The sequence below is a fragment of the Apostichopus japonicus genome, chromosome 5 (genome assembly GCF_037975245.1).
Source record: "Apostichopus japonicus isolate 1M-3 chromosome 5, ASM3797524v1, whole genome shotgun sequence".
NCBI classification, from domain to species: Eukaryota; Metazoa; Echinodermata; class Holothuroidea; order Aspidochirotida; family Stichopodidae; genus Apostichopus; species Apostichopus japonicus.
Genome location: NC_092565.1, coordinates 3,218,972 through 3,246,563, shown reverse-complemented (window position 1 = coordinate 3,246,563; position 27,592 = coordinate 3,218,972). Strand labels below are relative to the sequence as shown.

The window sequence follows — 27,592 nt, the reverse complement described above, 5'->3', positions numbered from 1 at the left end:
ACCTGAATCACTAAGTTACCCAAAATGTAGAGCATCAGTTTATGTCAGTTTGCTGATATCGCTCAATATAAGCAACAGCCGTGCCTCTCACCCTGCCAGTTCCCCTCCACACTCGGGTCAGCAGCACTGCCGTGTATTGTAAAGGTTTGTTAGTATTTATTGTGGACTTTCCGGATGTGAAGTCAAAATATCATACCGTACATCTCTAAGTATCAAGGCGAATGACGAAGAAGTATATGGTAATTAAATTAGGTATACACACCAATCAATAAAGAAAACTTTAGTGTAAATTTGGTTCGGTAAACCGAAAATATCAAATTCTAGTGAACAAAGAAAATAGCCAAAATATTTATTAATTTAATTTTTTTTTTAATTTTAATTTTTTTTTAATTTTAATTTTTAATTATTATCAATTTTTCATATGTTGGTCAAAATTGCGACTTTTTTAATTCTTCCCAAAATCATGTAAATGGGGTTAAGGGCTCTTCCTTTTATATATCAGGTATAATTATGTTCATAATGTTTCCTATTTAAAAGAAAATAGCCAAAATATTGATTCATAGTCTTATGATATTAATAAGGCGGAATGAAGCTTCAAAATCCCTGATAATCCACTCGAGTCTTGAAGAAAATACATAACTGAGCTTCAAGAGTCCGCATAAGCACCCCGACTTAAATTTGAGAAATTCCATTTTTGGTCCAAATTTGACTATTTTGTAAGGCTATACCCTTATCATATTTTCATATTTTGGCCAAAATCGCGCCTTTTTTTATTCTTCCCAAAATCATGTAAATGGGGTTAAGGGCTCTACCTTTTATATACCAGGTATAATTATGCTCATAATGTTTCCCATTTAAAAGAAAATAGCCAAAATATTGATTCATAGTCTTATGATATTAATAAGGCGGAATGAAGCTTCAAAATCCCTGATAATCCACTCAAGTCTTGAAGAAAATACATAACTGAGCTTCAAGAGTCCGCTTAAGCACCCGACTTAAATTTGAGAAATTCCATTTTTGGTCCAAATTTGACTATTTTGTAAGGCTATACCCTTATCACTTTTTTGTATTTTGGCCAAAATCGCGACTTTTTTTAATTCTTCCCAAAATCATGGAAATGGGGTTAAGGGCTCTTCCTTTTATATATCAGGTATAATTATGTTCATTAATGTTTCCCAAATAAAAGAAAATAGCCAAAATATTGATTCATAGTCTTATGATATTAATAAGGCAGAATGAAGTTTCAAAATCCCTGGAAATCCACTTAAGTCCTGAAAAAAATCCATAACTGAGCTTCAAGAGTCCGCATAAGCACCCCGATTTAAATTTGAGAAAGTCCAATTTTTGGTCCAAATTTGACCATTTTGTAAGGCTATATACCCTTATCATTTTTTTCATATTTTGGCCAAAATCGCGACTTTTTCAATTCTTCCCAAAATCATGTAAATGGGGTTACGTAATGGATGTTAATTTCCACATTAAGTGAACTTGTGCATCCTAAGATTTGGAGGCGTTAACATGTCTGTATATTAGAATTTATATGTTCAATAAACGAGACATTTGTGGCTCTTGAATTTTTTTTTACTTTGGTCAGATCACAATGTGTGCTTTGTATATAGCTTCCTAAAAAGTGAGCAAAATCAATTATATGAAGCCTGATTATTTTCGGAATATTTATATTTCAGATGTATCAACAGAACAGAGCCTCGTCTCGGCCACCGACGTCGCCGGCTACTAGTAATGTCCATGATCGGCTGGATGTCTTATTCGAGCAATTGAAAGCTGGTCTTAAAATGGTTGATTCTGAAGAACTAGTGGCCTTGCTAGAAGAGCTGGTCGATCGTGTCGATAGGTTAGTGAGTTTTTACAGTAAAGACCGGGACGGACCCCGACTGGTCGGGTAACTAGTGCCCTGGCCACGGCTGGGGGAGGGGGGGGGGAGCTCGCATTTAAAGTTACCGATAGCATCCTATAAATTGAACGCTTTTTTAAGGGTTTTTTCAGCAATGTGGGTAAGGTTGAAAACTGGAAACCTTTGATTTATTTTTTTATGGCAATAGTCGATGGGACGCAATGGCAGTGTTTGCCCGATCCATTTCATCGTCAGTGTGCCCTGGCATAAATAAAGTGTCCCCCTTATCTACATTATTTCTGCATGATCTAGATCTTGATGTGGAAGGGTGAAAGGATAATTTAAAGTAGCCATAAATGATATGGTTTGTAAAGTAAGCGATACAATATGGGGGGGGGGGGGGTGGGTACGGGAAACATATTAGTTGTGAGACTGAAGAAATGGTTAATAAATCAATAGCCATGAGTAGTCCAATATAGATGTAATCATTTCCGCAAGTCTCTTGGTTAAACTAACGGCTATTCAATTAAGTGTTGCTTTGTCAGAATCATCTACTGCATGCGTGATTATAGACCAGTATTGTCACAAGTACAAATATTTAAGAAATTAAACTAAAACTTAGACTCAAGTCCAAATCTGCCATACGTGTTCTACTATCATCCATTGTCTTCACTTAACATGTTACTTGTCTAATATGAACGCTGCACAATACATGCATGAGATAAAATCGGAGGGCCAGAATTGCAGTTAAGTAGCCTAGCAACCTCATACATTTGACAGAGTCATCTCACAAGTTTTCCTTGACAACATTCCATGCAGAGAAACGAAATACGCTAAGCTGTATAATCAGTGCATAATTGAACAGAGCCATCACTTTATCATTAGTAACCGCTTATAAAATACAAACTAATATCAAACTGAGGACCTCCTTAAAATCCCACTGCTTCTGTTTGTATTTACTGAAGTTAGGTAGATTGTACGTACAAAGAAGGCGAATGCTTCATCGCCAGCAATTAATCGTTATCAAGTGTGTCGAAGTAAACAAAAGCAAACAATTGCGCTGCTTTTAAGTCATGTTCGAGATTTTTTTTATATGCAACATTAATCCGACCAAATTTATTCAAGCACAAAAATCCAAATTCCGCTAATACCGATTAAAGGTATAACCACGCCCACCACTCCAGCCCCTTGACTCTACTCTAAACCGAAAATTATTACCATATGTCCCATTATGGAATGTTGTTCACATTCTTTACACATATTTGCTCCCTTTAGTCGTATGGTGGCCCGATATGGTCATGGTATGTGCCCGTGCCCAGACTCCGTGTGTCGACACCAGCGGGAAAAGTGTAACCTGCTATCATCAGACCGGCAGACATCAGAGATGAACGAACAGTCATCGCCATGCGCCCATGGCGCACCACCAGTGAACCAAACCAAAGAGAACGCCAGGCAGATTGTCATGAATGTCGTAACGAATGCTTTGGGCCAGACTCAGCGTCAACCACAAAATCAGCATTACTCACAAACCAGGCAGCAATACCAGACAACGGTAAATTTAACCGCTAAAAGATGATATAACGTGGGACTCACCTGTTTCGGCGATTTCAGGCGGATTTTCGCCATTTGTCGAGACATATACTATTGATATGGTATGTGGGGCTGGGGGAACTGGTGGGCGTAAGGACGGGCCGGCGGGATTGAATGGTGTGAGGGGAATACCACGTGGAGTCGTTTGTTTTGGTGTCTCTGTTTTCTGGGGAACTGTTTGAGTTGTAAGTGCCGTTTTTGGTCCAGGCGTTTATGTTCCGTTGGACGTGTCACGTGTAAAAGCACTTAATGGAATACTCATCTGTGGTATTTACATATTGTAGGACTTGGGCAACTCATTTAATTGGCTTACATGTATTTTACAATAGCTCTAAAGATAACTTCACAGAATGCCCCCCCAAAAAATTGAAAAAAAAAACCCTCACAGAGGCTATTAAGATTACTTTCAGTAGTCAACTTCTCAACAGTGTTTCACTGAAGTATTAAAATAAACAATTAATGTTATTAATGTTGTTTTTTCCCCCTCTACCAACAGAGAAGCGATTCTGCCACGACCACGGAGCATACTAATAAAAGTTCAAGACCAGTTGGCAAAGGAAACATTTTGACTAACTTCGTTAGACAAACAGGAGTGGATGACAGAGGGCTGGAAGATGGACGTACAATACGCCCCCCTCAAAAGGAAAGAGACACCACCAATCGAGATAGCCTTGCTATGGAGACCATCCTTGCAGGCGAGTTAGACAGTAATCGAGCCTTCGCACTTCGCCGTGAAGCACGATGTTCTTTGGCGAGATATTCTAATTCAAAGAAAGTAGACGCCCTGTTAAACGCAATGTGTTTCGAGGATTATGAAGAAGAAGAAGACGACGACGAGGAAGAAGATGGTCACTTTTACGACGCCCGGCAGTGCCAAATGCCGTTTCAGTCGATTACAGACGACGAGAATTCGGAATCTAAGAATCGCGAAGGTCCTTCGTGTCAAACAAGGCAGAACGAGTCGACCGTGTCCAATAGAAGCCCTCGAAGTTGGAGTTCAACGAGAGACGAACTTTCTGACAGCGAGTCCATATACCATGTGACATCCAATACGGATGATACCTACTCCCAGCGATCCGAATTTAACAGAAGCTCGGGAAAATTTGCATCACACGAGAAGCAGGCCAAAACCGTTGTTAAGGAGGTCTTCGATTCCGTACAACGCGAAATGGCCGACGGTGACATGTTTCCAATTGAGTCAACGACATCGTGTAAGGGGTTCAAAAGGGTTCTGCCTCCACGTGTTCTAAAACAAAAGCGGGATGAACAAAATGATGAACAGGAGAGGCGAAAACAGGAGCAACTTGTAGAACAAGACTCTGATATGTCCTTCGATAAGCGTGATGTTAATACTGTCAGCTTTAGGAATGAAATGACAAGTAGTGACGAGGACATATATTGGAATGCAAAAGACCGCTTCTCTACCTCAAGCGTGAAAGTAACGTCGTCTTCCATTGCTCCAAGTGACAAACGATCTGAAGAATTCTTTTCGACCAGGTTTACCACAGACGAAAAGAGGATAGCCGCATTAAGACATCAAGGACTATCGGCGATCGTTCCATCTGAAGCTTGCAAGGATACAAACCTAATATATACCGTCAGCAGAACACTCCGGGAATCTTTGCCCAAGTTTACAGGCTCAAATCGAAGAACCAAAGGACTTATGCACATAGTAAATGCAATTTTGCAAAATGACGAAGTGAGTGAAGAGTACTGTCCTGATATTTCTTACGCTGAACTAGAAGAACTCAAAGGAGATTCTCTACACGACCCACGGCTAACCTCGGGTGACGCTAGCGCGAGGCTTATCACTAAATCGTACGCTGTCCCACAACGTACTACCAAGAATGTCAGATGCACAATGGCCAATGATACATGTGCACGTCGAGATGAGTTGCGTTGCACGTGTGGGGTAACTGAGACCAACTGTGGTGCGCACAGGTCTCGTCAAGAAATCCTTAAAGTTTTAAAAGATTCTAAGGAAAACATTAAAGTGGAGCTCACAGTCGCAAAAGATGATCACCCAAAACTAGCCGAATTTGTGTCTCAGTTTATAGATTCCCAGAGAGAAGGAAAGAAGACACAAGCCGAGGCCAAAACTCAGACCTATGGCTGCCTGCACTGTGGTAGAAGCATGACGACAGAGAGCCAGAAGGACATCGGCGAAAGAATGACTACCAACAACAACCGTTCGAGTACGCCTTGCAGTCCTATTCGATCCCCATCGCCATCCCAAAGTAAACCTTCCATGTCAATGTCAAGCGATTTACTCTGCAGGGCCACATCATCTGCTTCAACAGCAACAAAATCTGTTCCCAGCAATTCTAGTGTTCCCCGCTCGGTATCCCCTCAACCATCCTCCAGTATATCAGCATCGGTTGAAGAAGACCCAGAGACTCCTCGGTCCTTATCACCTGCTCCAACAGATAACCAATCAGAGGGTTACGTTTCTGCTCGTGAAGGGGAGGTGGTTGAGTTCAATGTATCCGAATTCCTCGACAGAAATAATGTTTACCGGAAAACAAGTGCTACGGGAAGGGAGTTGCCAGCCTATTCAGTAACAGCACCAACGCGACAAATGAGCAGCGGTTTCGACACCCAATTAGACTTAGCGCAAGCTAACAAAACTGCGTCCTACAAAAGATCAAATGAGGGTAAAAGGGGGCAAGAAAATGGGAAGGAGTTAAAGAGTAAAGGAAGTTTTCTAGGGGACATGTGTGGTTGCAATTAACATACTCGAACAAGGAAACCAAAAAGATAGTAAATGAATTGATTTCTTCTCATGTACTGTTTATATTTCAATTACCAAACCTGGCATTTCTATTTTCATTCAAACATGCTTTCATCAATCTTCTCAAAAATGCATGTCCATAGAGTACTGTCAAACTTAATCAAAACATGGAAAATTTAACCGGGAATATATGTCAGAAACTAACTTTGCTTCTTGTGTGCTTGTTTGGTTGAACATGTTAATTCAAACATATTTCAAGCGATGAAAAAACAGATATATTTGATACAGTTATGCAAGTCCTAGAGATCCAACTGCATACCCTTATATATTTTTCTTTTAAATAAGGGCAGTAACAACAACAAACTCACTGTGCCGACTCAGAGGTTAGCAAAAGTTAGTAGAGAACATTATCGGAAGTCCTAACATAAGGATTACTTTAGGCAGAATATGGGGGTGGTGACATGTACACAGACACCAAATACAACTTTCATATGTGCAGGTTACATTTTCTATACCAATTTCAGCTTTCTAGAAACTATTTTTCACACATTAGACAAGCATGAATGAAAGTGCTTGGACTACCTACTCCAGAAAACAAATCTTTGGATCAGCTCCTCAGAGAATCATCGAAATAACCTTTTATTGGCAAGAACACATTTGATCATTGGTTGCTCTACTGTTAATATGAAATTAAAGGATACTTTTGGTACATTTTTACCGTTTACAAAACAATTGATTCATATTAACATTTGGACCCGGACCGAGGAGTTCCGACCATGAATTGTGACCTAAGAGGGGGCACTGGAGACAATGAATGTCGCTCCATCAGTAGTAGAATTCTGAACTTCTATACAGCTAACAAAGTTATGTTGATGAAAACCTTTGACAATCAAAGAGTGATCACTCTTGGAATACAGCAGTCTCCTTTATGTATATAATCCCCTTGGCAATCCCATGTGGCATACCAGGATCACCAATACATTAACAGACACTTAAGCGAAAGACCTTCACAATAATTTACCCTAACGATTGGACGGTGTATTTACACTTCGACAAAGAAAGAAAGAAAAAACTAAAATATTTAAGGCATGATACACAAAAGCTACATGGATGATTCGATGGATTTGTCCATATATAATGGAAACATAAGCACTTATTGCACATTGGGAAACTAAAACTCTACAGAAACTCATGTTTTTCTGTCTTCTGTTTACTGTCTGTTTACTTACAAAGAAATTAAATGTTAATAAAACAACTGCTCCTATTTCAGTACTAAACCTTCGTAATCAATTTTGCACATCACACCAGATTCGCTTACAAAAAATAGTGAAGTGTTACTCTTTTAGCACCACCAAAGATGTTGTCACACTCACAATGGTACAATCAGCTGGTGGTAAACGTGCTCATAACCTACATTAATGGCACATACTTATGGCCTAATTATAATACAAAGAGATATGTGATGTGACGCGATGCTTGTTAGAAAAATAACACTTGTACACATCCGTGGTGGCATTAATGCAAGAAATTAACAGAATATTTTGTTTTGGACAGGAGATACATTCTTGTATCCAAACAGCTGTTTAAGTTGCCTTGTGATTAAATGATGTAACTCCTCAGAGAAACCTCTAAAGTATAAACAATACCAAACATAAAATTACAGCAATAACAACCTGTTCCCTGTTCCTGTGAATAGCAAGGACTTTTAACTGGCTCAATGAGTACTTAAAACTAGAAAGACAAAGATCTAATTGGGTGTAACAATTTTTAAAAGTAACTGCTTGTATAAAGATAAAGTTTTAAAATAATCCTTGATAAAGGAAGGTCTGTAGAACAGACAGGAGCACGACAAGTTCAGCAAAAATGACTAAGATCTTGAATTCTCTCCTATTTCAAGTAATAAAAACCTCTTTCTGGAGAAAATTGGATTTTCACACTGGTGAAAATGTATTTTCCAATTCTGTTCTCAAAAGAAAAGGGAGTATTAACTGCTCTTTCTTAAATGTAGTGATTGTGTCAACTACTAATGACCTAAGATTGATTCTCTAACTCCACAATTACTTCCAAATAATGTCCACATTTTGCTGTCTCATAAATTATTAGTTTAATTTAAAGCCATTATCTCTGCAATATTCACTCTTGTGAGTTTCACAAAATGCCACCTTTCTAAGAACATTAACACACATAATTGGTTTCATCTCCTTCTTAAATCTAGCTATGTGTGTATACCACACAACACTACATACATCGTTAAGGCAAGTTGTTATATTTACATATATTTATGGATTTACTTGGAAGACAAAGGGTAACTGGAATTTAACAGAGAGAGTGAACATTCTCTAAAGGTATAATTACCGTGAAAGCTGCAAACATTAAAGTAGAGAGATATTAACACAGGTCTTAACTTAAATCCTCATAAATATTCCACACAAATTATGTTCAATAGATAATAACAGCTGTATATCATATTTTTTTCTCGATCAAGTATTCAAAGTTTGAAGGGAGGAAACTTGTTGTGGTACATTTATCAAGTTTGGTAGATTTACCAATATCGATAAATATCTTAATTGAACATGCAACACTTACAGAACCAAGTGAGGATCACTTGAATATATGCGACCTTGAGCTTGAAAATTGTTTATTAATGGTGATTCCAACATTTTCTGTAAATAAACTTGTTATTCTTACTATGTTGCAGGTAAGGTTGACAGGGTTGAAAACGTACCAAGTGACAACAATCCTTGCTTTCCATTTACTTTTTTACTGCTTCATACAAAGTTGAGGACTATGCATGGTTCTGACCTGAACTACATTACTAACCAACTTGAAACCCTTAATATATTTGACATTTCTCTGACTAAACAAATATGCCCCATCATATCATTGAATTGCATTCCACTTGATTTAACATGAATTTTCGCCAGCTGTCAGTCTTAAATTTTGCAAATCTCACTATTCTTTGTAGAGATTAACCAGTTCTGTTCTTGAATGAAGAGGCCAGATGGTCTTTACAGCCAAGTGCTTATCAGACAATGCTACTAAACCTATAAAATTATGGTGCATAAATACTACTTCCAAAGTACATTTCTACGTGGTAAAATTCTACATTATACCAGTAAAGTAACTACTGACCCATTTCTGGCTTGTAATGTAAACTCAAACCATGCCAAAATGTGAATAACTGCTGCAGTGAGCAATACTACTTTAACCTATCACTAACTGTTCAAGAGCCTGGCTGCTGTGCAACACTTCATTTGATACTGTCATTCAAAAACCATTATGGGTCACTAGGACTATCACCTTACATTGTCATATTGCATGTGTCCCACTGATGTGCATCATTTCATCACACCATCATTCCAGCTAGCTGGGCTTTCTCCTTAAACCAATATAGTGCATGAGTCCAGCTACTGTGCACCATTTCAGTTCTGGTGGGCTTTGACCTTACACCAACACAGTGCATGAGTCCAGCTACTGTGCACCATTTCATACTACACTATCACCTTGCACCGTTTCAGTTCCGGTGGGCTTTAAACTTGCATCAGTTTAGTAACTGAGTCCTGCATAATGCACTGTCATATTGCAGCATTCCACTTTACTTGGGCTCTGACCATACACCAGTGTCCTGCTACTGTCTAAAAGTTCACAATATGCTGTTATGTGCACCATTCCAAACCTTACATCATTTATACTACATGTGCCCTGCAAATGAGCACCATTTCATAATATTTTGTCATATAGCACCGTTCCAATTTACATAGGCTGTCATCTTACACCACATTATCGTCAGTCTTGAATTCACGACATGGCTATCCTGTTACACCATTCCAGTCTGCTGAGGCTCTCTCCATTTCACCATTATGTGTCTGTCCGAATGTCATGTTCTAGCATGTAACACAGTGAAAGCAACTACATGCAATCACATTAAAAGCCCATTATTGAATGTAATCTCAACTTGAATCTTTGAAAGCCTAAAACTAAACCATTTCGGTACAAATGTAAATTTGATAGTGTTCTCAATTATATCATACACAGCAACAATCCATTATTGCTCTATAAATCAACCTTTTCAAATGCAAATCTCACAACTATTTTGCTTCCTTCCGGTCCTGTGCAGACTGACTTTCTGAGTGGCAGCTGTTTGTGCCTGCAAGTGGCAACTCTCCATGTTTGACATTATCTATCTTTCAGGTCCTCCATACCAGAAAAAAGTGTCTGTCTTTGATAAACATACTATTTAGCAGTTTTTCAGGTTGATTGGAACTGTGTGCTGGTTGTTAGGAATACATTTTGAGGCTTGAGTGCAATAACTAGATTAAATCTTATTAGTCTGTAACACATAATGAAAACATTGGTCCACTTCTCTGTCTAGCAGCAGAAATTAAAACCCATCGTTGTTCTATGCATGACTCGTAAAGTACATCTCCATGGCAATTCACAAACAAACCTTAGTTCATGATTGAGAGTATAGTCTGTTAAAACATGTCTCTGAATGGTCCATGTGGGCAACATGGTCAAATGGTTAAAGGCAATGGACTAGGCCAGATCATTAGGTTGTGTCCTTGGGCAAGGCACTTTATCTCCATTGCTTCTCTTTATGCATGTGTATAAGTTGGATCTTCGAGTAAACTTGTAAACGTAGTTGTGTCACTGGTTTGGCAGCCTGCTATGGGAAGTCTCCCTGGGGATACGTTGGTGTAGCCCACTGTAGTGCCCTGGGAGCGACTGTTTGAATCGTGCAAACTCGGGTGTGTGGGTGTGTTACCAATGACCAGGGCTTCACTGTTCTAAACGTCCTGTGAGAAGGCCTTGCCTAGATACAAGGCTGTAAACCTTGAAACTTCTTAACTCTTATTATAAAATCTTCAGATAACATAGGACTAGAAGCCGACCACAAAGACACCTTTGGCAAGAAGTAAGAGTGCTCATGTCTCCTCTAAAATGACGCTGAGATAACCGTCATCCCTGGCACCAACTGCAGGTGGTGCAACAGTCTTTATCAGGATAGCTTGCCATCCTCTAAGATAACGCTGAGATAACCTTCATCCCTGGCACCAACTGCAGGTGGTGCAACAGTCTATATCAGGATAGCTTGCCATCCTCTAAGATGACGCTGAGATAACCGTCATCCCTGGCACCAGCTGCAGGTGGTGCAACAGTCTATATCAGGATAGCTTGCCATCCTCTAAGATAACGCTGAGATAACCTTCATCCCTGGCACCAGCTGCAGGTGGTGCAACAGTCTATATCAGGATAGCTAGCCATCCTCTAAGATAACGCTGAGATAACCTTCATCCCTGGCACCAGCTGCAGGTGGTGCAATAGTCTATATCAGGATACCTTGCCATCTTTGGTTTTCAGTGACTTTTCAAAAGGTACAGGTTTGTAATGTAACACCATCGGAGCAGCCTATTGTGGACAAAGAGCAAAAAAAAGGAGGAATTATGGAAGAGAAAGACATCAATAGGGTTGATGTGTGTATATATACAGTGGGAGACAACAGCAAGGGGGAAAGAGTAGAAATCAACAGGGTAATGTGTGTATGCGCAGGGGAGAGATAAGGAGACATCAGGGGTGATTGGGGAAGACATTAATAGGGTTTATGTGTATATATACAGAGGGAGACAACAGCAAGGGGGAAAGAGTAGAAATCAACAGGGTAATGTGTGTATGCGCAGGGGAGAGATAAGGAGACATCAGGGGTGATTGGGGAAGACATTAATAGGGTTTATGTGTATATATACAGAGGGAGACAACAGCAAGGGGGAAAGAGTAGAAATCAACAGGGTAATGTGTGTATGCGCAGGGGAGAGATAAGGAGACATCAGGGGTGATTGGGGAAGACATTAATAGGGTTTATGTGTATATATACAGAGGGAGACAACAGCAAGGGGGAAAGGGTAAAAATCAACAGGGTAATGTGTGTATGCGCAGGGGAGAGATAAGGAGACATCAGGGGTGATTGGGGAAGACATCAATAGGGTTTATGTGTGTACAGAGGGAGAGATCAGGTGTGATAGGGCAGAAATCAATAGAGGAGATGTGTGCAGGTGCAGGAAAGAGGTCAGGAGACAGCAGGGGTGATTGGGGAAGCCATTAATACAAGGAGATGTGTGTAGGTGTGCAGGGGAGAGGCCGGGAGACACAAATGCAATTGGTGGTGATTTAGGGAGGTGTAAGGGAGAGGTCTGGAGGGGTGAAATTGATTAGTTTTACATCATTTCAATTCCAAGTATTTTGTGGGCAAAAATCTAACTTTGTTGCTCATGTTCGTCAACCTGACTCGAGGTCAAGTATTCTAGCCAACCAGTAGTTGGTCAATAGAAGGTTTGAGATGATTAGCCATACCATTTGGGATCCATCATTGCCATTTACATATTTGTATAAGATCTTGGGCATCTATGTAGTAATTCTTGTATGATATTTCACCTTAAACCGCATGAATATTTCACCAGTTCTGTTACTTATTAAAAACATCTCCACAGTTTGACAGAGGTATCGTTTTTATGTTACCTGTCATTTCACAGCATCACCAAATGACAGACAAGTTACTATGGCAAGTTGTTTTGACATGACAATTGGAAACATCAATCAAAAAAGCATGTCCCTGAATTGCAGACCAATTATCACAGGAAGTCTCACTTTGTAACAAATGAGAACTTCTGCTTTGGTAGGCACACATTACTTCTGTTTAATGTCAAGAGAACACAGTCTTCAATGATAAGACAGTTAGCCATCTCTTAATGACTGTATACATAAAATAGTTCAAAACTATAAGATCATTCTTCAAAACAATTAGAATGAGTTGAGAGATAGTACTTGATATAAAGGTATAGTCCAGTGGTAAAACACCACTGTTCCAAGCCTGATTTCAATATGTTAACTCCTAATTCTGGATATTAAGTTGTTCTAATTAGGAACAGTGTGCTGTTACCTCAAGCAAACAGGAAAGAGCAATGTTGTTAGAACAAACAGGCCTTCAAGATTATTAAATTCTTTCCATTATAAAGCTGTTTACTTGATGTCCCATTCTTCATTCCATTATAAAACGTAACTACCGACACCATTCCTTTCCTGATATATAGCAAACAATCACATAATCATGACAAGCAGCTTTTACCCTCAAATATTGGCAAATATTGCAAAATCAATAAGCAAACAATGTGTCCTATACAATACAAACGGACAAAATATTCACTTGCAAATTAGTACTGAGATGCATGAAACAGTACAGAGCTAATGCATGCAGATGAGTTCTGTACAAACTGCAGTGACATGGAATGTTCAACAGAACCAGATCACAGTGAACATAAGTACATGCATTTCAAGTGACACTGTTTATGCCCTACATTTAGAATTTGCTAATTTTATAATCAAAGGGAATACATTGTGTAAAGGCACCAGCAAACTCCATTTATTGGAAGCATGTTAGGGTGTGAAGTATGAATATTCTGGTTATGAGTTGGCTTCTTTCCTCAAAAACATTTGTACCCCCTGATAAAAAACATAATCAATGATTTATTGCTTTTGGCATAAGAAAGCTGAAGGCACCACACAGGGTTATGAGAGAGTACAATAGGGGTACAACAGGAGAACAATAAAAGGAGTACAACAGCAGCATCAGTTTTCATATTGCATAGCAACATATATTTACCTTTTCACACCAATGTGTTAACCAGACTAGCTTCATTGGTTCGTCTTCATGTAACTGTTCTCCGTCACAGAATATACGGACCTGATAAAACAAGCACAGACAATTAACTTTACATTGCTGGTGTCAGATGTACATACTAGGCAGTGTAGTACAATCAGTAATTGTCCACTATCATCTGTCTTGCCTTACAATCCAACCGATTCTGGTTGTTGGTTCAAACAGTGTATTCACATGTTGGCAGCGAAAGCTGTGACAAATCACTGTCGGGGAATTAATTAGGTTTCTCCCAAATCTCAAAATTTTGAACATGAGCTATGGAAGCTGACAGATGGTATCTATCCAGTATGACAACATGCATACAGTTACTCTCTATTTATAATTAATGATACCGGCTAGCAGTATTCATTTATATACTGTTTGCATCACAGACGCAATCCAGCTGTTAAATACTACACAGTATTAAATACTGCATCGTGAAAGCAATGTATTCTAGTGGTTAAGACAGTGGACTTGTGATCTAAGGATTGCAGGTTTTAGTCCTGGCCAGATCATTGCGTTTTGTCCTTGGGCAAGGCACTTTATCTTCATTGCTATTTTTCACCCAGGTGTGTAAATGTGGACTTGTGTGAGATAAATTGTCAGCTGGGACTTTTTTAGCTGCAGCCATTTGGAGGGATTGTCTCTATGTTTGCCAGGTTACTGATGACCAGGGTAATATTGTGGTGTGCTTGTTATCATTGGATTATCTGCACGTTATAAATCCTCAATATTATTACTATTATTATAGTAGATAATATTACCATTATTCAGACACTGAGTGCATGTGATAATTACTTACATTGTCCTATAACCCATCACCACCTGCCAACCCCCCCCCACCCCCTACCAATGTTCAATGTACAGCACTGACGATCAATGTGCACTAAGGAATCTCATGTTTTGCAACTTTCTTCACAATTTCCAAAATATTTGCATGAGAAATTCATTTAGTGTATGTCCATCTGCAACCTGACGACTGGTAATTTAAAAACAGTGAAGAAAAGCTTGTAAAATCTTTTGACAAAAATCAATATTAAATATGAAAGCACATCCTAAGTAGAGCAACAGGAAAATAAAAAACTGTTCAAGTAACTAATTGTTTTTTTATTGTGTCCTTTCTTAGGTGCGCATTTAAGTTTTCTTTGTGCGATGATTACAATATGAGTGTGCACATACACAAGCAAACAGGATAGAGGCCCCACCTTTTTCTACAGATAAGAAAAGGGTTAAAAGATAATTCTAGCAGAAACAAGCTACAAGAAAAACTAATTATGATACACTGTCATATTTAGTGTCCAGCGTTGGTCACTGAATCAACCAATGGCACACACTCGGCAATCGTCACACATCCTCATTGTTAGTTATCACATGGATGAAACTCACCATCATTGTTTCTGGAATGTGTAATTTCTTCATGAGTAGCTTTTGTAAGTGATAGACACACGTCCTGACAGAACAGCGAATGAACTTTTTGACCAGTATACTTTCAGCTTGGATATCCTCCTTCTGATTTACTGATTCACTTCTTTAAAAATAACAAGGGGTGAAGGGGAGGGGAGAGAAAGAAAGAAAGAAAGGAGGAACAGAAAGACTCAAGTGTGAATGAAGATTAGTGAGTCACATTACTTGATTTATTTAATAATTTTAAATTCCCATTACTAATCAATAACATATAGTTTGATTGGTCAACAACTTCCATCATGTTTACAAATAAGTATAGTACAAAAAAGTATTTCCAAATAAAATTACTATCCATCAAGCTTCCACACATTTCTAGATTTTTCAGTGAATCAATGGGTAATTAGAGAGTAATAAATGCCTGTGTGAGACTCTAAGCACCATTTGTGCATCCAGGAGTCATGTAGCACTGACCACGATGCAAAAAGCAGAGAGATGACTGAAGCCAACTTACTCCATTAATTCAAGGCAGAGAGAGAGCTGTTCATCATTCCTGTAGTAATGGCCGCCGGTCGGGTCTAACTTTCCACTGAAGGACTTCTGTTGCACTTTGCTTTGGACTTTATCCAGCCCTCTTGATTTGTAGAACTGTTTCTTTCTTTGTTCCTCACCTAAGGAGACAAGGAAACAAGAGGTTTAACACACACTTACAGTAGAGTATTCATTAATAATGCTAAAACTTACATGCAGCTTGAGACACAAGACTTACATGCAGCTCGAGAGACAAGGCTAACATGCAGCTTGAGACACAAGATTTATATGCAACTTGTTGATCTCAAAACATCCCTGCCTACTGTGAGATTGCATAACCAGTATGACATTCATACAATGTATGTATGTGTTCAGGTGTCTTCATGGCCATATCCAGTCTCATACTTTTATATCACTTGTGTGAGACACAGCTCCATGTGTTCAGGTGTCTTCATGGCCATATCCAGTCTCACACTTTGATTTCACTTGTGTGAGACACAGCTCCATGTGTTCAGGTGTCTTCATGGCCATATCCAGTCTCACACTTTGATATCACTTGTTTGAGACACAGCTCCATGTGTTCAGGTGTCTTCATGGCCATATCCAGTCTCACACTTTGATATCACTTGTGTGAGACACAGCTCCATATGTTCAGGTGTCTTCATGGCCATAGCCAGTCTCATACTTTGATTTCACTTGTGTTAGACACAGCTCCATGTGTTCAGGTGTCTTCATGGCCACATCCAATCTCATACTTTTATATCTCTTGTGTCACATTGAAGCTCCATGTGTTCAGGTGTATTCATGGCCATATCCAGTCTCATACTTTGATATCACTTGTGTTAGACACAGCTCCATGTGTTCAGGTTTATTCATGGCCATATCCAGTCTCATACTTTGATATCACTTGTGTTAGACACAGCTCCATGTGTTCAGGTGTCTTCATGGCCATATCCAGTCTCATACTTTGATATCACTTGTGTTAGACACAGCTCCATATGTTCAGGTGTCTTCATGGCCATATCCAGTCTCATACTTTGATTTCACTTGTGTTAGACACAGCTCCATGTGTTCAGGTGTCTTCATGGCCACATCCAGTCTCATACTTTTATATCTCTTGTGTCACATTGAAGCACCATGTGTTCAGGTGTATTCATGGCCATATCCAGTCTCATACTTTAATATCACTTGTGTCAGACACAGCTCCATGTGTTCAGATTTATTCATGGCCATATCCAGTCTCATACTTTGATTTCACTTGTGTTAGACACAGCTCCATGTGTTCAGGTGTCTTCATGGCCATATCCAGTCTCATACTTTTATATCTCTTGTGTCACATTGAAGCTCCATGTGTTCAGGTGTCTTCATGGCCATATCCAGTCTCACACTTTGATTTCACTTGTGTGAGACACAGCTCCATGTGTTCAGGTGTCTTCATGGCCACATCCAGTCTCATACTTTTATATCTCTTGTGTCACATTGAAGCTCCATGTGTTCAGGTGTCTTCATGGCCATATCCAGTCTCACACTTTGATTTCACTTGTGTGAGACACAGCTCCATGTGTTCAGGTGTCTTCATGTCCACATCCAGTCTCATACTTTTATATCTCTTGTGTCACATTGAAGCTCCATGTGTTCAGGTGTCTTCATGGCCATATCCAGTCTCACACTTTGATTTCACTTGTGTGAGACACAGCTCCATGTGTTCAGGTGTCTTCATGGCCACATCCAGTCTCATACTTTAATATCTCTTGTGTCACATTGAAGCTCCATGTGTTCAGGTGTCTTCATGGCCATATCCAGTCTCACACTTTGATTTCACTTGTGTGAGACACAGCTCCATGTGTTCAGGTGTCTTCATGGCCACATCCAGTCTCATACTTTTATATCTCTTGTGTCACATTGAAGCACCATGTGTTCAGGTGTCTTCATTGCCATATACAGTCTCATACTTTGATATTACTTGTGCTAGACACAGCCCCATGTGTATGTATAGTGATATTTTGCCTTATAAATTGATATTGTTAACTAGTTGACACTTACCCTCAAAGAGTCCAGGAATCAGTTTAAATATGATATCTTGCATAGTCCTGTCCGGCCTCAGGTTCAGCAGTGGCTGAGTTTCGTGAATTTTGATGTTACACATTGGGCACTGTTTGGATGTCTGAAGATACTTGACGATGCAACTCTTGCAAACTAAAACACAAGAAGACGCAAAGAGAGACATTACTTCAAAGCTGGACTCGAAAATCCATATGGATTAACGGTACTGAAAACATGTATACGTTACTGTGTATAAATGTCACATGTCATACATAGAGCTGTGTAACACATCTAGAGGAAAACATGTACACAGAATAAATTAATGAAAAAAGTTAGGTAAAGGAAGAGAGATTAGTAAGCCAGTACCTGACGAAAATGAAATGTAAGATCTCTTCACAAACAAATGGTGTTTGTCTTAACTGAACAGCCCAACCATCCACACCTCCACACATGCATGCCCTAATTTAAAGCTAAAGTACCATATACTGTAACCACATGTGTAAACTTAATGTATAAAACCATTAAACAGCAAAGATATCATTGACCTGGTCTCAATAAAATGGTGTTTGTCTTAGCTGAACAGCCCAACCACCCACATCCCCACACCTGCATGCCCTAATTTAAATATACCAAATAAGTACCATGTACTGTAGAGAGAAAACCACTTGTGTAAACTTTACTTTAAAATCATTTAACAGCAAAGACATAATTGACCTGGTCTCAATCAATTTAAAATTCCTTGATTCATAAATACTGTAAAACTGAAAAGTTTTTCAATTTTTATTATATTTTTATTTTAAAATTTAAAAAAAAAATATATTAAAATTAAATTTGAATTATATATCATTGTTAGAGATATTCTTCAAGAGCTAGAAGTTATCAGTAGCAATAGCCTTGTTGTTGTAAACCCTACATGCCTAAGGTATTGAATACTGGATCTAAACAAGCTTATTCAAGATCTCTGCAATGTTCCAGATAATGTTTACACACCTCCACATATGTCAGCAAATGATTTGATAGTGCAGCTTGCTATAAACAGATCTGTCAAAGTCACCTTGTGCAATATATGCATCTTGTGCAATGAACTTCACTTCAAAAAATTGTTCCATCCACATCCTGTTAGCTGACTGTTATTAATTTCAAGACTTAGACTAATTTACTCCTGAAGAAGATTTTGTTGCCAATACTGTAATAGGGTATTATCTGAAATGAGTTGCATTGGCCAGTAGGTACTCTGTTACTCACATGTGTGTAGGCACTCTATAATGGTTGTTGCATCGATGAAGTAACCAGCACATAGGATACACACCACATGTTGATTCAGTTCTCGGATGTTGATCCTCAGAGGCTGATTAAAAGAATAAATTGAAGACTGAAAGTTGAGAATTTTTACAATCAGAAAATCATTTAATACTAGAAATTACAAATTGGCTTTTCAAGTGTCACAGCTCAGACAGTAAATACAGGCACTTATGTAAAAATTTTCACTTAGTGCAATATCAAGTTTAAAGCACTTTGAGACACTGTAGCACAAACCTAAGTATTGCAGGATCATATATCAGGTTTTGCCATATTGTAATACAAACATTAAATACAACAGGATTATACTTTGTTTTGCATGCAGTAAGTTATGCAAAACTTCTTGGTTTTGAACTGTAACTCTGTAACTAGTAGCAACTTCATATATAATCTAATCTACCCACTTATGCCACCTTCATACAGAAAATGTTTGCACTAGACTGGGTGCTTGGCAGTTCCAATTTCCAATCTCTATTAACAGTACTGCCAGTTCAATTAATATGCATAAATCAAATTGCAATAGTCTTAGTATTCATGAATCAATTGCATTAGTACAGACAGGACATCTTAATATGCATAAATCAAATTGCATTAGTACGATACTTCTTACAGTAGTATGTATAAATCAAATATACAGTACTGTACGTCTTAGTATGCATAAATCAAACTGCATTAGTACAGTACTGTACCTCTTAGTATGCATAAATCAAACTGCACTGGGACAGTATGTCTTAGTATGCATAAATCAAATTGCATTCTAGCACAGTACTTACGTCTCAGTATGCATTTTAATCAAATTGCATTAGTACAGTACAGTACTGATTTCGCTTAACTCCCGTTGAAATTTTTTAAAAGAAAAATAAACAAATTTCTTCGTTTTTTATCGAAATTCCCGATATTTATTGAAATTCCCTGAATTTTAACGATTGGTTATGTCAGTCATTTCCTTCGTGGAATTTTCAACGATTCGTTGAAATTCTTTTTTAAACGAAATAAAAGGTCAATATGTGGTTACGCGAAACGTCGGAAAACGCATAACTTCGTTTATTAGTATCAATTAGACTTTGGTACAGTCGTTTGAAAGCAAGAATATTTACAAAAGCATTCTCAGGCTTGCATGAGTAGTAACACTCAAAGAAACATGTAGTAAATCTGACGGGGGACGTTTTCTAACTGTGAACCCCAAACACAGTGACATAAGTCTTAACTTCGCCAGGCCGTCTTAGAGGTTGCAGTACAAGCTATGTACCACAAGGCACCCTTCCAGATAAGTTGGAGTGCTGTTTAACCATTCAAATAACAATGAATGGACATAGATAAACTTGGTTTACTTGCAGATTACGAAAAATAGTTATTTTTAAGAGATGTAAATTTGGTTTTTTATTAGAGTTGAAGTACGAAACTTTGTTCCGAGCGAAAACATATTACTAGCAGCAAAATAAAGATGCCCCGCCCATTCTGCGAGGACGCTACCATTTTTCAAAAAGGCGTTTTCTCTTTTTATTTTTTTCTATTTTGTTTAATATAGATTTGGCATGAGACATGTTACTCAGGTTAACTTTGATGGAATAATTTTATACCAGAAGTGGAAAAACTTAACAGTTATTACTTTCATTTTGAATCATTTCCGAATGATAACACACTAAGGGTGTGACCGTTTAAACGATTAACCGTTTAACCGGCCACAAATGCACTATCCGTTTAGAAAATCACAACCGTATAAACGGAAGATTAAAAAAAAAAAACAAATACATTTTAAACATGAAAATTATTTAAAAATATGTAAAGTACTGAGTAATGTACTGCAAACTATCAATAAAAAACAGAAAAACGATGTTTTAGGCATGAATAATGTGTTCAATATAACTATAGTAGTAGGCCAATAGTCATGAGATCATGATAGTGTCGTCAATTCGTTTTCTCAGTTTATATTTGCGACATATCACCCGTGTACATCGATCAATGGCATGGTGAAATCCTGTGTGAAAATATGTTGACCCCAAAAGACGCAAATGGTCGTTCTAGAAAGTACCGTAATAACATTAACAACACAAGGCCAGTTTGCTCTCTCAGGTCCGCACGTGTACAGCCATTTTTTTCACACATGGTATTATGCTGTGCATGCATTGGGGGCGGGATTGCGGCAAACATAAAAGAAAATGAATGAAAATGAAAAACCTCACGATATTTTTCACAAATATTGATGCTTAGATATAAGTGCTTCCTCACAATCAACGAGCTGCCCCAAAATTCGCTAGGCTTACGTAAAACTTCTATATATATAACACGTGGAAAAACCTGAGTTTTTACACGCATAATTCCCACTGACATTGGTCACAGAACATAAGTAGGTCATTGACATTCGAACTTGCCCAAGTTCATCGCACCATGGGAACGTGCAACACATTGAACATGATGTTACATTCTCCCACCATCTGGACGCCGAGTGTAAATTTTGGTGTAATATGCAAATTATGAATGGTACTGCGCTGCACGGTTAAAACTTAACCTATTGCGACACAAATTTTGGGAAGCTGTTGTTGAAGAAACTTTTGTATCAAATGTAAAGTACTGTATCATGTACAGTATGTGACACAAGAGAAAGAAAATGAAATTGGAGGCTGCTCAAACCAGTTTCAACTTGATTTTTACAACCCATCGCACAACACGTGCGTGCGTAATTTATTTTCTAAACATGACTTTTAATGAGTAAGCAGGAAAGGTGGGTAAGTTTGCTAAGTTAGGCGAGTTTTTGTTTAAATCTTGTGATAGATAGACAAATATATTGTTTTTTTTCTTCCAAAGTTACGATGTTGCCGAAGGCCGAGTTATATAAGTTCAGTGATCTGAACTTCTGAAGACCACGAATACTGATCATGTGTGTTATTCTTTTCAGCAATTATTACACGAAATGTTCGCAATATTATTGGGCCTAATTAGTAATTAACATATATTGATCGTTGTCTTGTTGCCTGAATTGCCACCTGCTAGAAAAAAAAACCTTAATTATTGTACTCATAATGTCCTATTTTCATTAAAAGTAAAGTGACGGTGCGTCTAAAAAGCAGCGATCGCGAAACGGCGTTTAAACGTTTAACCGATCGGCAGGCGATACGGTTAAACGGTTAGCGAAATATCCGTTAGGTCACACCCTTATTTAAACACACAAAAAAAAAACGACCTTATTGAATGAAAATATACTGAAAACCATATCGCAACAAGAGCCCAAGGGCACTGTGGTTCCTTGCTTGGGGTATATGACAATACACATCATATTATCAAGCAAGATTGGGCTGAAATAGTCCAAGTAATTGTCCTACATGTTCCCATAAAGTAACCAACACTATAGCCAACACTTTTGTGATCACAAAATGTGATCGGATTTTATATCAAAAGGCACTTTTGAGATCTAAATATGGCGTCGAAAATGTAAGAAATATAAGAGACCTACAAGCGTGTCAACAGATATGATAACAATGGTGACCTCAGATGACATGACCTTGAAGTTTCAAAATGTTCCACCACCCCATTCACAACTTGTCCCAAAATATCAACCATGTCACACCTTGGCATTGAGATTTAATTGCATTAAATGTCAAAAAAATAACTTTTGAACTTGTATGTAACTTCACACACAAAGGTCACCCGGAGGTCAACCAATTGACATTTTTGATAGGTGAGACCTAAATAGAGCATGACTGTAAAAATTCAAACATTTTTTCTTTGCCCATTTTCTCCCCCATAATACTACTTTTTTAACATTAGCTGACCTTTGGTGACCTTGGATCACATGACCGTTAAGTTTGAAAATATTCCCCTATACCATTTACAACTTGTCCAAAAAAATCAACCTTGTCACACCTTGGCACTGGGAGTTATTGCATTAAATGTCTGAAAATTAACTTTGACCTCAAATAACTTCGCACACGAAGGTCAAATGGGGGTCAACCCATTGACATTTATGATCAGAAGGTACCTTTAACATCTGAAAATAGCATCGAAACTGTAAAAATCCACAAAACACGAAAAGGTCACCAGAGGTCAAATTGAGGTCAAGGGTCACCCAGATGCGGGTCGACAATTGGATTACATTGGAGCAACTCCCAACCCTAACGGACAATTTGTTCTAAAGTTGTCGCAAAAATACTAGTTTTTTATCATTAATTGACCTTTGGTGACCTTGTATCACATGACCGTTAAGTTTGAAAATATTCCCCTATACCATTTGCAACTACTCCAAAAATATCAACCTTGTCACACCTTGGAACTGGGAGTTATTGCATTAAATGTCTGAAAATTAACTTTGACCTCAAATAACTTCGCACACGAAGGTCAAATGGGGGTCAACCCATTGACATTTATGATCAGAAGGTACCTTTAACATCTGAAAATAGCATCGAAACTGTAAAAATCCACAAAACACGAAAAGGTCACCAGAGGTCAAACTGAGGTCAAGGGTCACCCAGATGCGGGTCGACAATTGGATTACATTGGAGCAACTCCCAACCCTAACGGACAATTTGTTCTTAAGTCGTCGCAAAAATACTAGTTTTTTATCATTAATTGACCTTTGGTGACCTTGTATCACATGACCGTTAAGTTTGAAAATATTCCCCTATACCATTTGCAACTACTCCAAAAATATCAACCTTGTCACACCTTGGAACTGGGAGTTATTGCATTAAATGTCTGAAAATTAACTTTGACCTCATATAACTTCGCACACGAAGGTCACACAGGGGTCAACCTATTGACATTTATGATCAGAAGTTACCTTTGACATCTGAAAATAGCATCGAAACTGTAAAAATCCACAAAACACTAAAAAGGTCACCAGAGGTCAAATTGAGGTCAAGGGTCACCCAGATGCGGGTCGACAATTGGATTACATTGAAGCAACTCCCAACCCTAACGGACAATTTGTTCTCAAGTTATCGCAAAAAATACTAGTTTTTTATCATTAATTGACCTTTGGTGACCTCAGATCATATGACCGTTAGGTTTGAAAATATTCCCCTATACCATTTGCAACTTGTCTCAAAATATCAACTGTGTAGCACCTTGGCACTGGGAGTTATTACACTAAATGTCTGAAAATTAACTTTGACCTCATATAACTTAACATACAAAGGTCACCTTGGGTCAACTTATTGACATTTTTGATTGATGAGACCTAAATTAGAGCATCAAACTATAAAAATTCAAACATTTTTTTCTTTGCCCATTTTCTACCCCCAAAATACTAGTTTTTTGACATTAATTGACCTTTGGTGACCTCGGATCACATGACCGGTAAGTTTGAAAATATTCCCCTATACCATTTGCAACTTGTCCAAAAATATCAACCATGTCACACCTTGGAACTGGGAGTTGTTGCATTAAATGTGTGAAAATTAACTTTGACCTCGTATAACTTCGCACACGAAGGTCACACGGGTGTCAACCAATTGACATTTTTGATCGGAAGGTACCTTTGATATCCAAATCTAGCATCAAAACCAAACATTTTCTTTTTTGCTCGTTTCCTCCCAAAATAAGCACATTTTTTCTAATGTGACCTTTGACCTTTTGACCTTGGTTTCAGATGTAGTTTAATCTCCTGATTCCAAAAACCAAAACGAAAAGTCTGTACAACCATCCTAACTCCGACCGAAAAACTTTGACCCCATATAACTTCGCACATAAAGGTCACACGGGGTCAACCTATTGACATTTATGATCAGAAGGTACCTTTGACATCTGAAAATAGCATCGAAACTGTAAAAATCCCAAAAACACGAAAAGGTCACCAGAGGTCAAATTGAGGTCAAGGGTCACCAAGATGCGGGTCGACAATTGGATGACACTGAGGCAACTCCCAACCCAAACGGACAATTCGTTCTCAAGTTATCGCAAAAATACTAGTTTTTTATCTTTAGTTGACCTTTGGTGACCTCGGATCACATGACCGTTAAGTTTGAAAATGTTCCCCTAACCAGTTCACAACTTGTCCCAAAATATCAATCTTGTCGCACATTGGCACTGGGAGTTATTGCAGTTTTAATATTTTCGGTTTTTGGACCATAACTGACCTTTGGTGACCTTTGTGGGCACCAAAAACAATAGGGCACACCTTCTCCATATGGCGGATCTATAGTCCAAGTTTGGCCTCAATCCAACATTCCCTTATTGAGATAGAGCGTACCCAAGCAAGTGTCACAGACACACACACACACACACATACACACATACACACATACATACACACACACACACGCCAACCTGACTGCATAGGTTCCTTTTGCTAAAGCAAGGAACCAAAAACTCAAAATCGCTTATAACTCGAAAACGGAAGGAGATATCGACTTTTGTCGGTTGGGATTTCCTAAACCAAATTTTGATGCGCTCTGTCCACCGGTGTCATTTATGAGCTTCTCTGACGTAAGCTGCAGTACGTTATTTCTCTATACCAGTTCCGCAATATTTTTTTATATATGCAGTAAACATCGTTCATTATGTTTTCTTTCACAACGAATATTCAAAGTTGTGCTCCACACGCTTCACAGATATGGTTTTATGTCGTTCATTTTCAATTCTACTTTAAATTTACATTTTTCAAACGATGCATTGCATGCCTTATCAAACATTCCTGATTAGTAAAACTAAGGAAGGATATTCAAATATATATTATTTTCATTTGATATGATTTTATGAGCTGTTCCACTTGAAAAACGATGATAAAACCGAAAAAAACAACATTTACTTCTCATGTGACGCATACCGGGAGACTCATAAAAACTTCCCCTTCTCATTAAATTAAATTTACATGCCGTCAGGCCAGTTGAAAGCCCTCCCCAGTAAAGTTTGATCAGCTCTTCCCAATATACAATACTCAAATAAAAAAATAAAACAATGAAAATATATTCATTTTCCACAGGTTTCTCCCCAATGGTGGGCCCCAAGCCACTGCTTTATTTTCTTAGTAGTCATGGAAACAATTGTTTGCAACTCTCTTGCTGGCCAGGTGTTTTCAAGTTTTATTAATAGCACGACTTCTGATTGGTTCATTCAAGATAAACTTTCTATCCCTGCTGGATTGTTCTACTTATATATATGAACGAATTACTTTGTTACAGGTAACATCCATTCCATTACGAACAGTAGGGGTAAAATAATGTTTGCTTCTAGAGGCAGCCAGCCAAAGGTTCTGCAGTGCTAAACCCCCCACGAAGATAAATACTATGCTAATTAACAGATGTTAGGCGTGAATTTGAAAAAGCCAGGTTTATGATTGGACTAAGCCTCTCAAAAAAGTTTGGTTGCTGGGGATATCCAGGGTAGGGAATGCACATGTAAGCAGCATACTGTACTGTAGGTGACCCAGACCCAGGCTGCGACCTTAATTACCAGGGCAGTCCATCTGCATTCACGGGCAACTTACAGTAGCTGGGTTATGGGGAAAATAACAGGATGTTTTTTATTTTGCGTGCATTGAAGCGGGGGGGGGGGGGGAGATTTTTTGGACGGAATGCGCTCTCAGAAAAGTTTGAAAGTGAGTGCGGTTCTGTAGTAAACGGTACTGTAGTACGTCAAGTAACACAGGAATTTATTGGAAAAAAAGATCTCTTTGATATCCCTCTACGACTGTTTCATTGTGGATATTTTTTTTTTGATTTGTTGTTTTTCTGACGCTGCGTTCCTTGGTGACTTCTGGTATAGTCTGAAAATGGCTGTAGTTACACTAAGGATTCAACGCAAGTCACAACCTTGATATGTGTAGAATTGCCTTTGCGGTTTTTGATCGCGATAACTTTCGTGGAAATTTCGTTGACAACCGTGCCCGCAGTAGTCTAAATCTTGTCAACGAAATTATTCGTTTTTTATCGATTTTCAACTTTTGTTATCGATCTTTGATTTTTTTTTCAAAGGGAGTGAAGCGAAATCAGTACTGTACACCTGTACATGTTAGTCTGCATAAATCAAATTGCATTAGTACAGTAGGTCTTGTAGATATAAGACAGCAGACAATCCAGCCACATTGATTAATCAGACTCTGATGTCTAAAGTAATTTTTTTTTTTTTAAATAGAAGTATTACAATATGCAAAACTAGTATATATGTTGTATAACACAATTACTTAATTAATTTTCCTCTCAACTCATATAGAAGATTGTTGTTAATGACAATCTCAATCTCCTTCCCACATCCATCCCCCTTCCCCGCCCCCACCTGCTTCTCTCATCCAATATAGAATTACAGTATGATTAATAACCATTTATAACCATTGTTTGTTTCCCTTGCTCTCATTTTATAACAGTACTGAACATCACTTACCTCATCATCTAAGTCATCATCTTCAAAGTGGTACATGCTGACTCCTCCCCCTCCTCCTCCAACAAGATGGAATCTCTTTCCTTGGTGACTCCTCCCCCTCCTTCACCAAGATGGAATCACTTTCCTTGGTGACTACTCCTCC

General features: G+C 38.4%; 3 protein-coding genes across 3 annotated transcripts in view; 2 read left to right on the top strand and 1 right to left on the bottom strand.

Annotated features, from left to right (window-relative positions):
- The window catches only part of LOC139967316 (uncharacterized), a 7,459-nt gene extending 1,082 nt beyond the window's left edge, over positions 1-6,377 (top strand). Inside the window, exons 2-4 of the mRNA XM_071970979.1 lie at positions 1,686-1,852; positions 3,128-3,404; positions 3,939-6,377. Coding sequence (XP_071827080.1) covers positions 1,686-1,852; positions 3,128-3,404; positions 3,939-6,173 — 2,679 coding nt within the window. The 3' untranslated portion in view covers positions 6,174-6,377. The remainder of the gene's footprint in view (positions 1-1,685; positions 1,853-3,127; positions 3,405-3,938) is intronic.
- The window catches only part of LOC139967320 (isocitrate dehydrogenase [NAD] subunit beta, mitochondrial-like), a 119,882-nt gene that overhangs the window by 52,184 nt on the left and 40,106 nt on the right, over positions 1-27,592 (top strand). The window lies entirely within an intron of this gene.
- On the bottom strand, positions 6,216-27,592 carry LOC139967317 (polycomb group RING finger protein 1-like). The gene is made up of 7 exons (XM_071970980.1): positions 27,451-27,592; positions 19,084-19,186; positions 17,839-17,991; positions 15,779-15,935; positions 15,250-15,391; positions 13,828-13,908; positions 6,216-11,582 (listed from the first exon to the last, which is right to left on the bottom strand). Exons 1-7 carry the CDS (start codon positions 27,484-27,486, stop codon positions 11,505-11,507), a joined length of 750 nt encoding a protein of 249 aa, XP_071827081.1. The 5' UTR covers positions 27,487-27,592; the 3' UTR covers positions 6,216-11,504.

Coding starts and splice junctions, on each gene's coding strand:
- LOC139967317 (XM_071970980.1), bottom strand. CDS start 27,486: ATGTACCACTTTGAAGATGATGACTTAGATGATGAG. Junction 19,187..27,450: donor ATGATGACTTAGATGATGAG/GTAAGTGATGTT, acceptor TCTTTTAATCAG/CCTCTGAGGATCAACATCCG. Junction 17,992..19,083: donor TATAGAGTGCCTACACACAT/GTGAGTAACAGA, acceptor CTTGTGTTTTAG/TTTGCAAGAGTTGCATCGTC.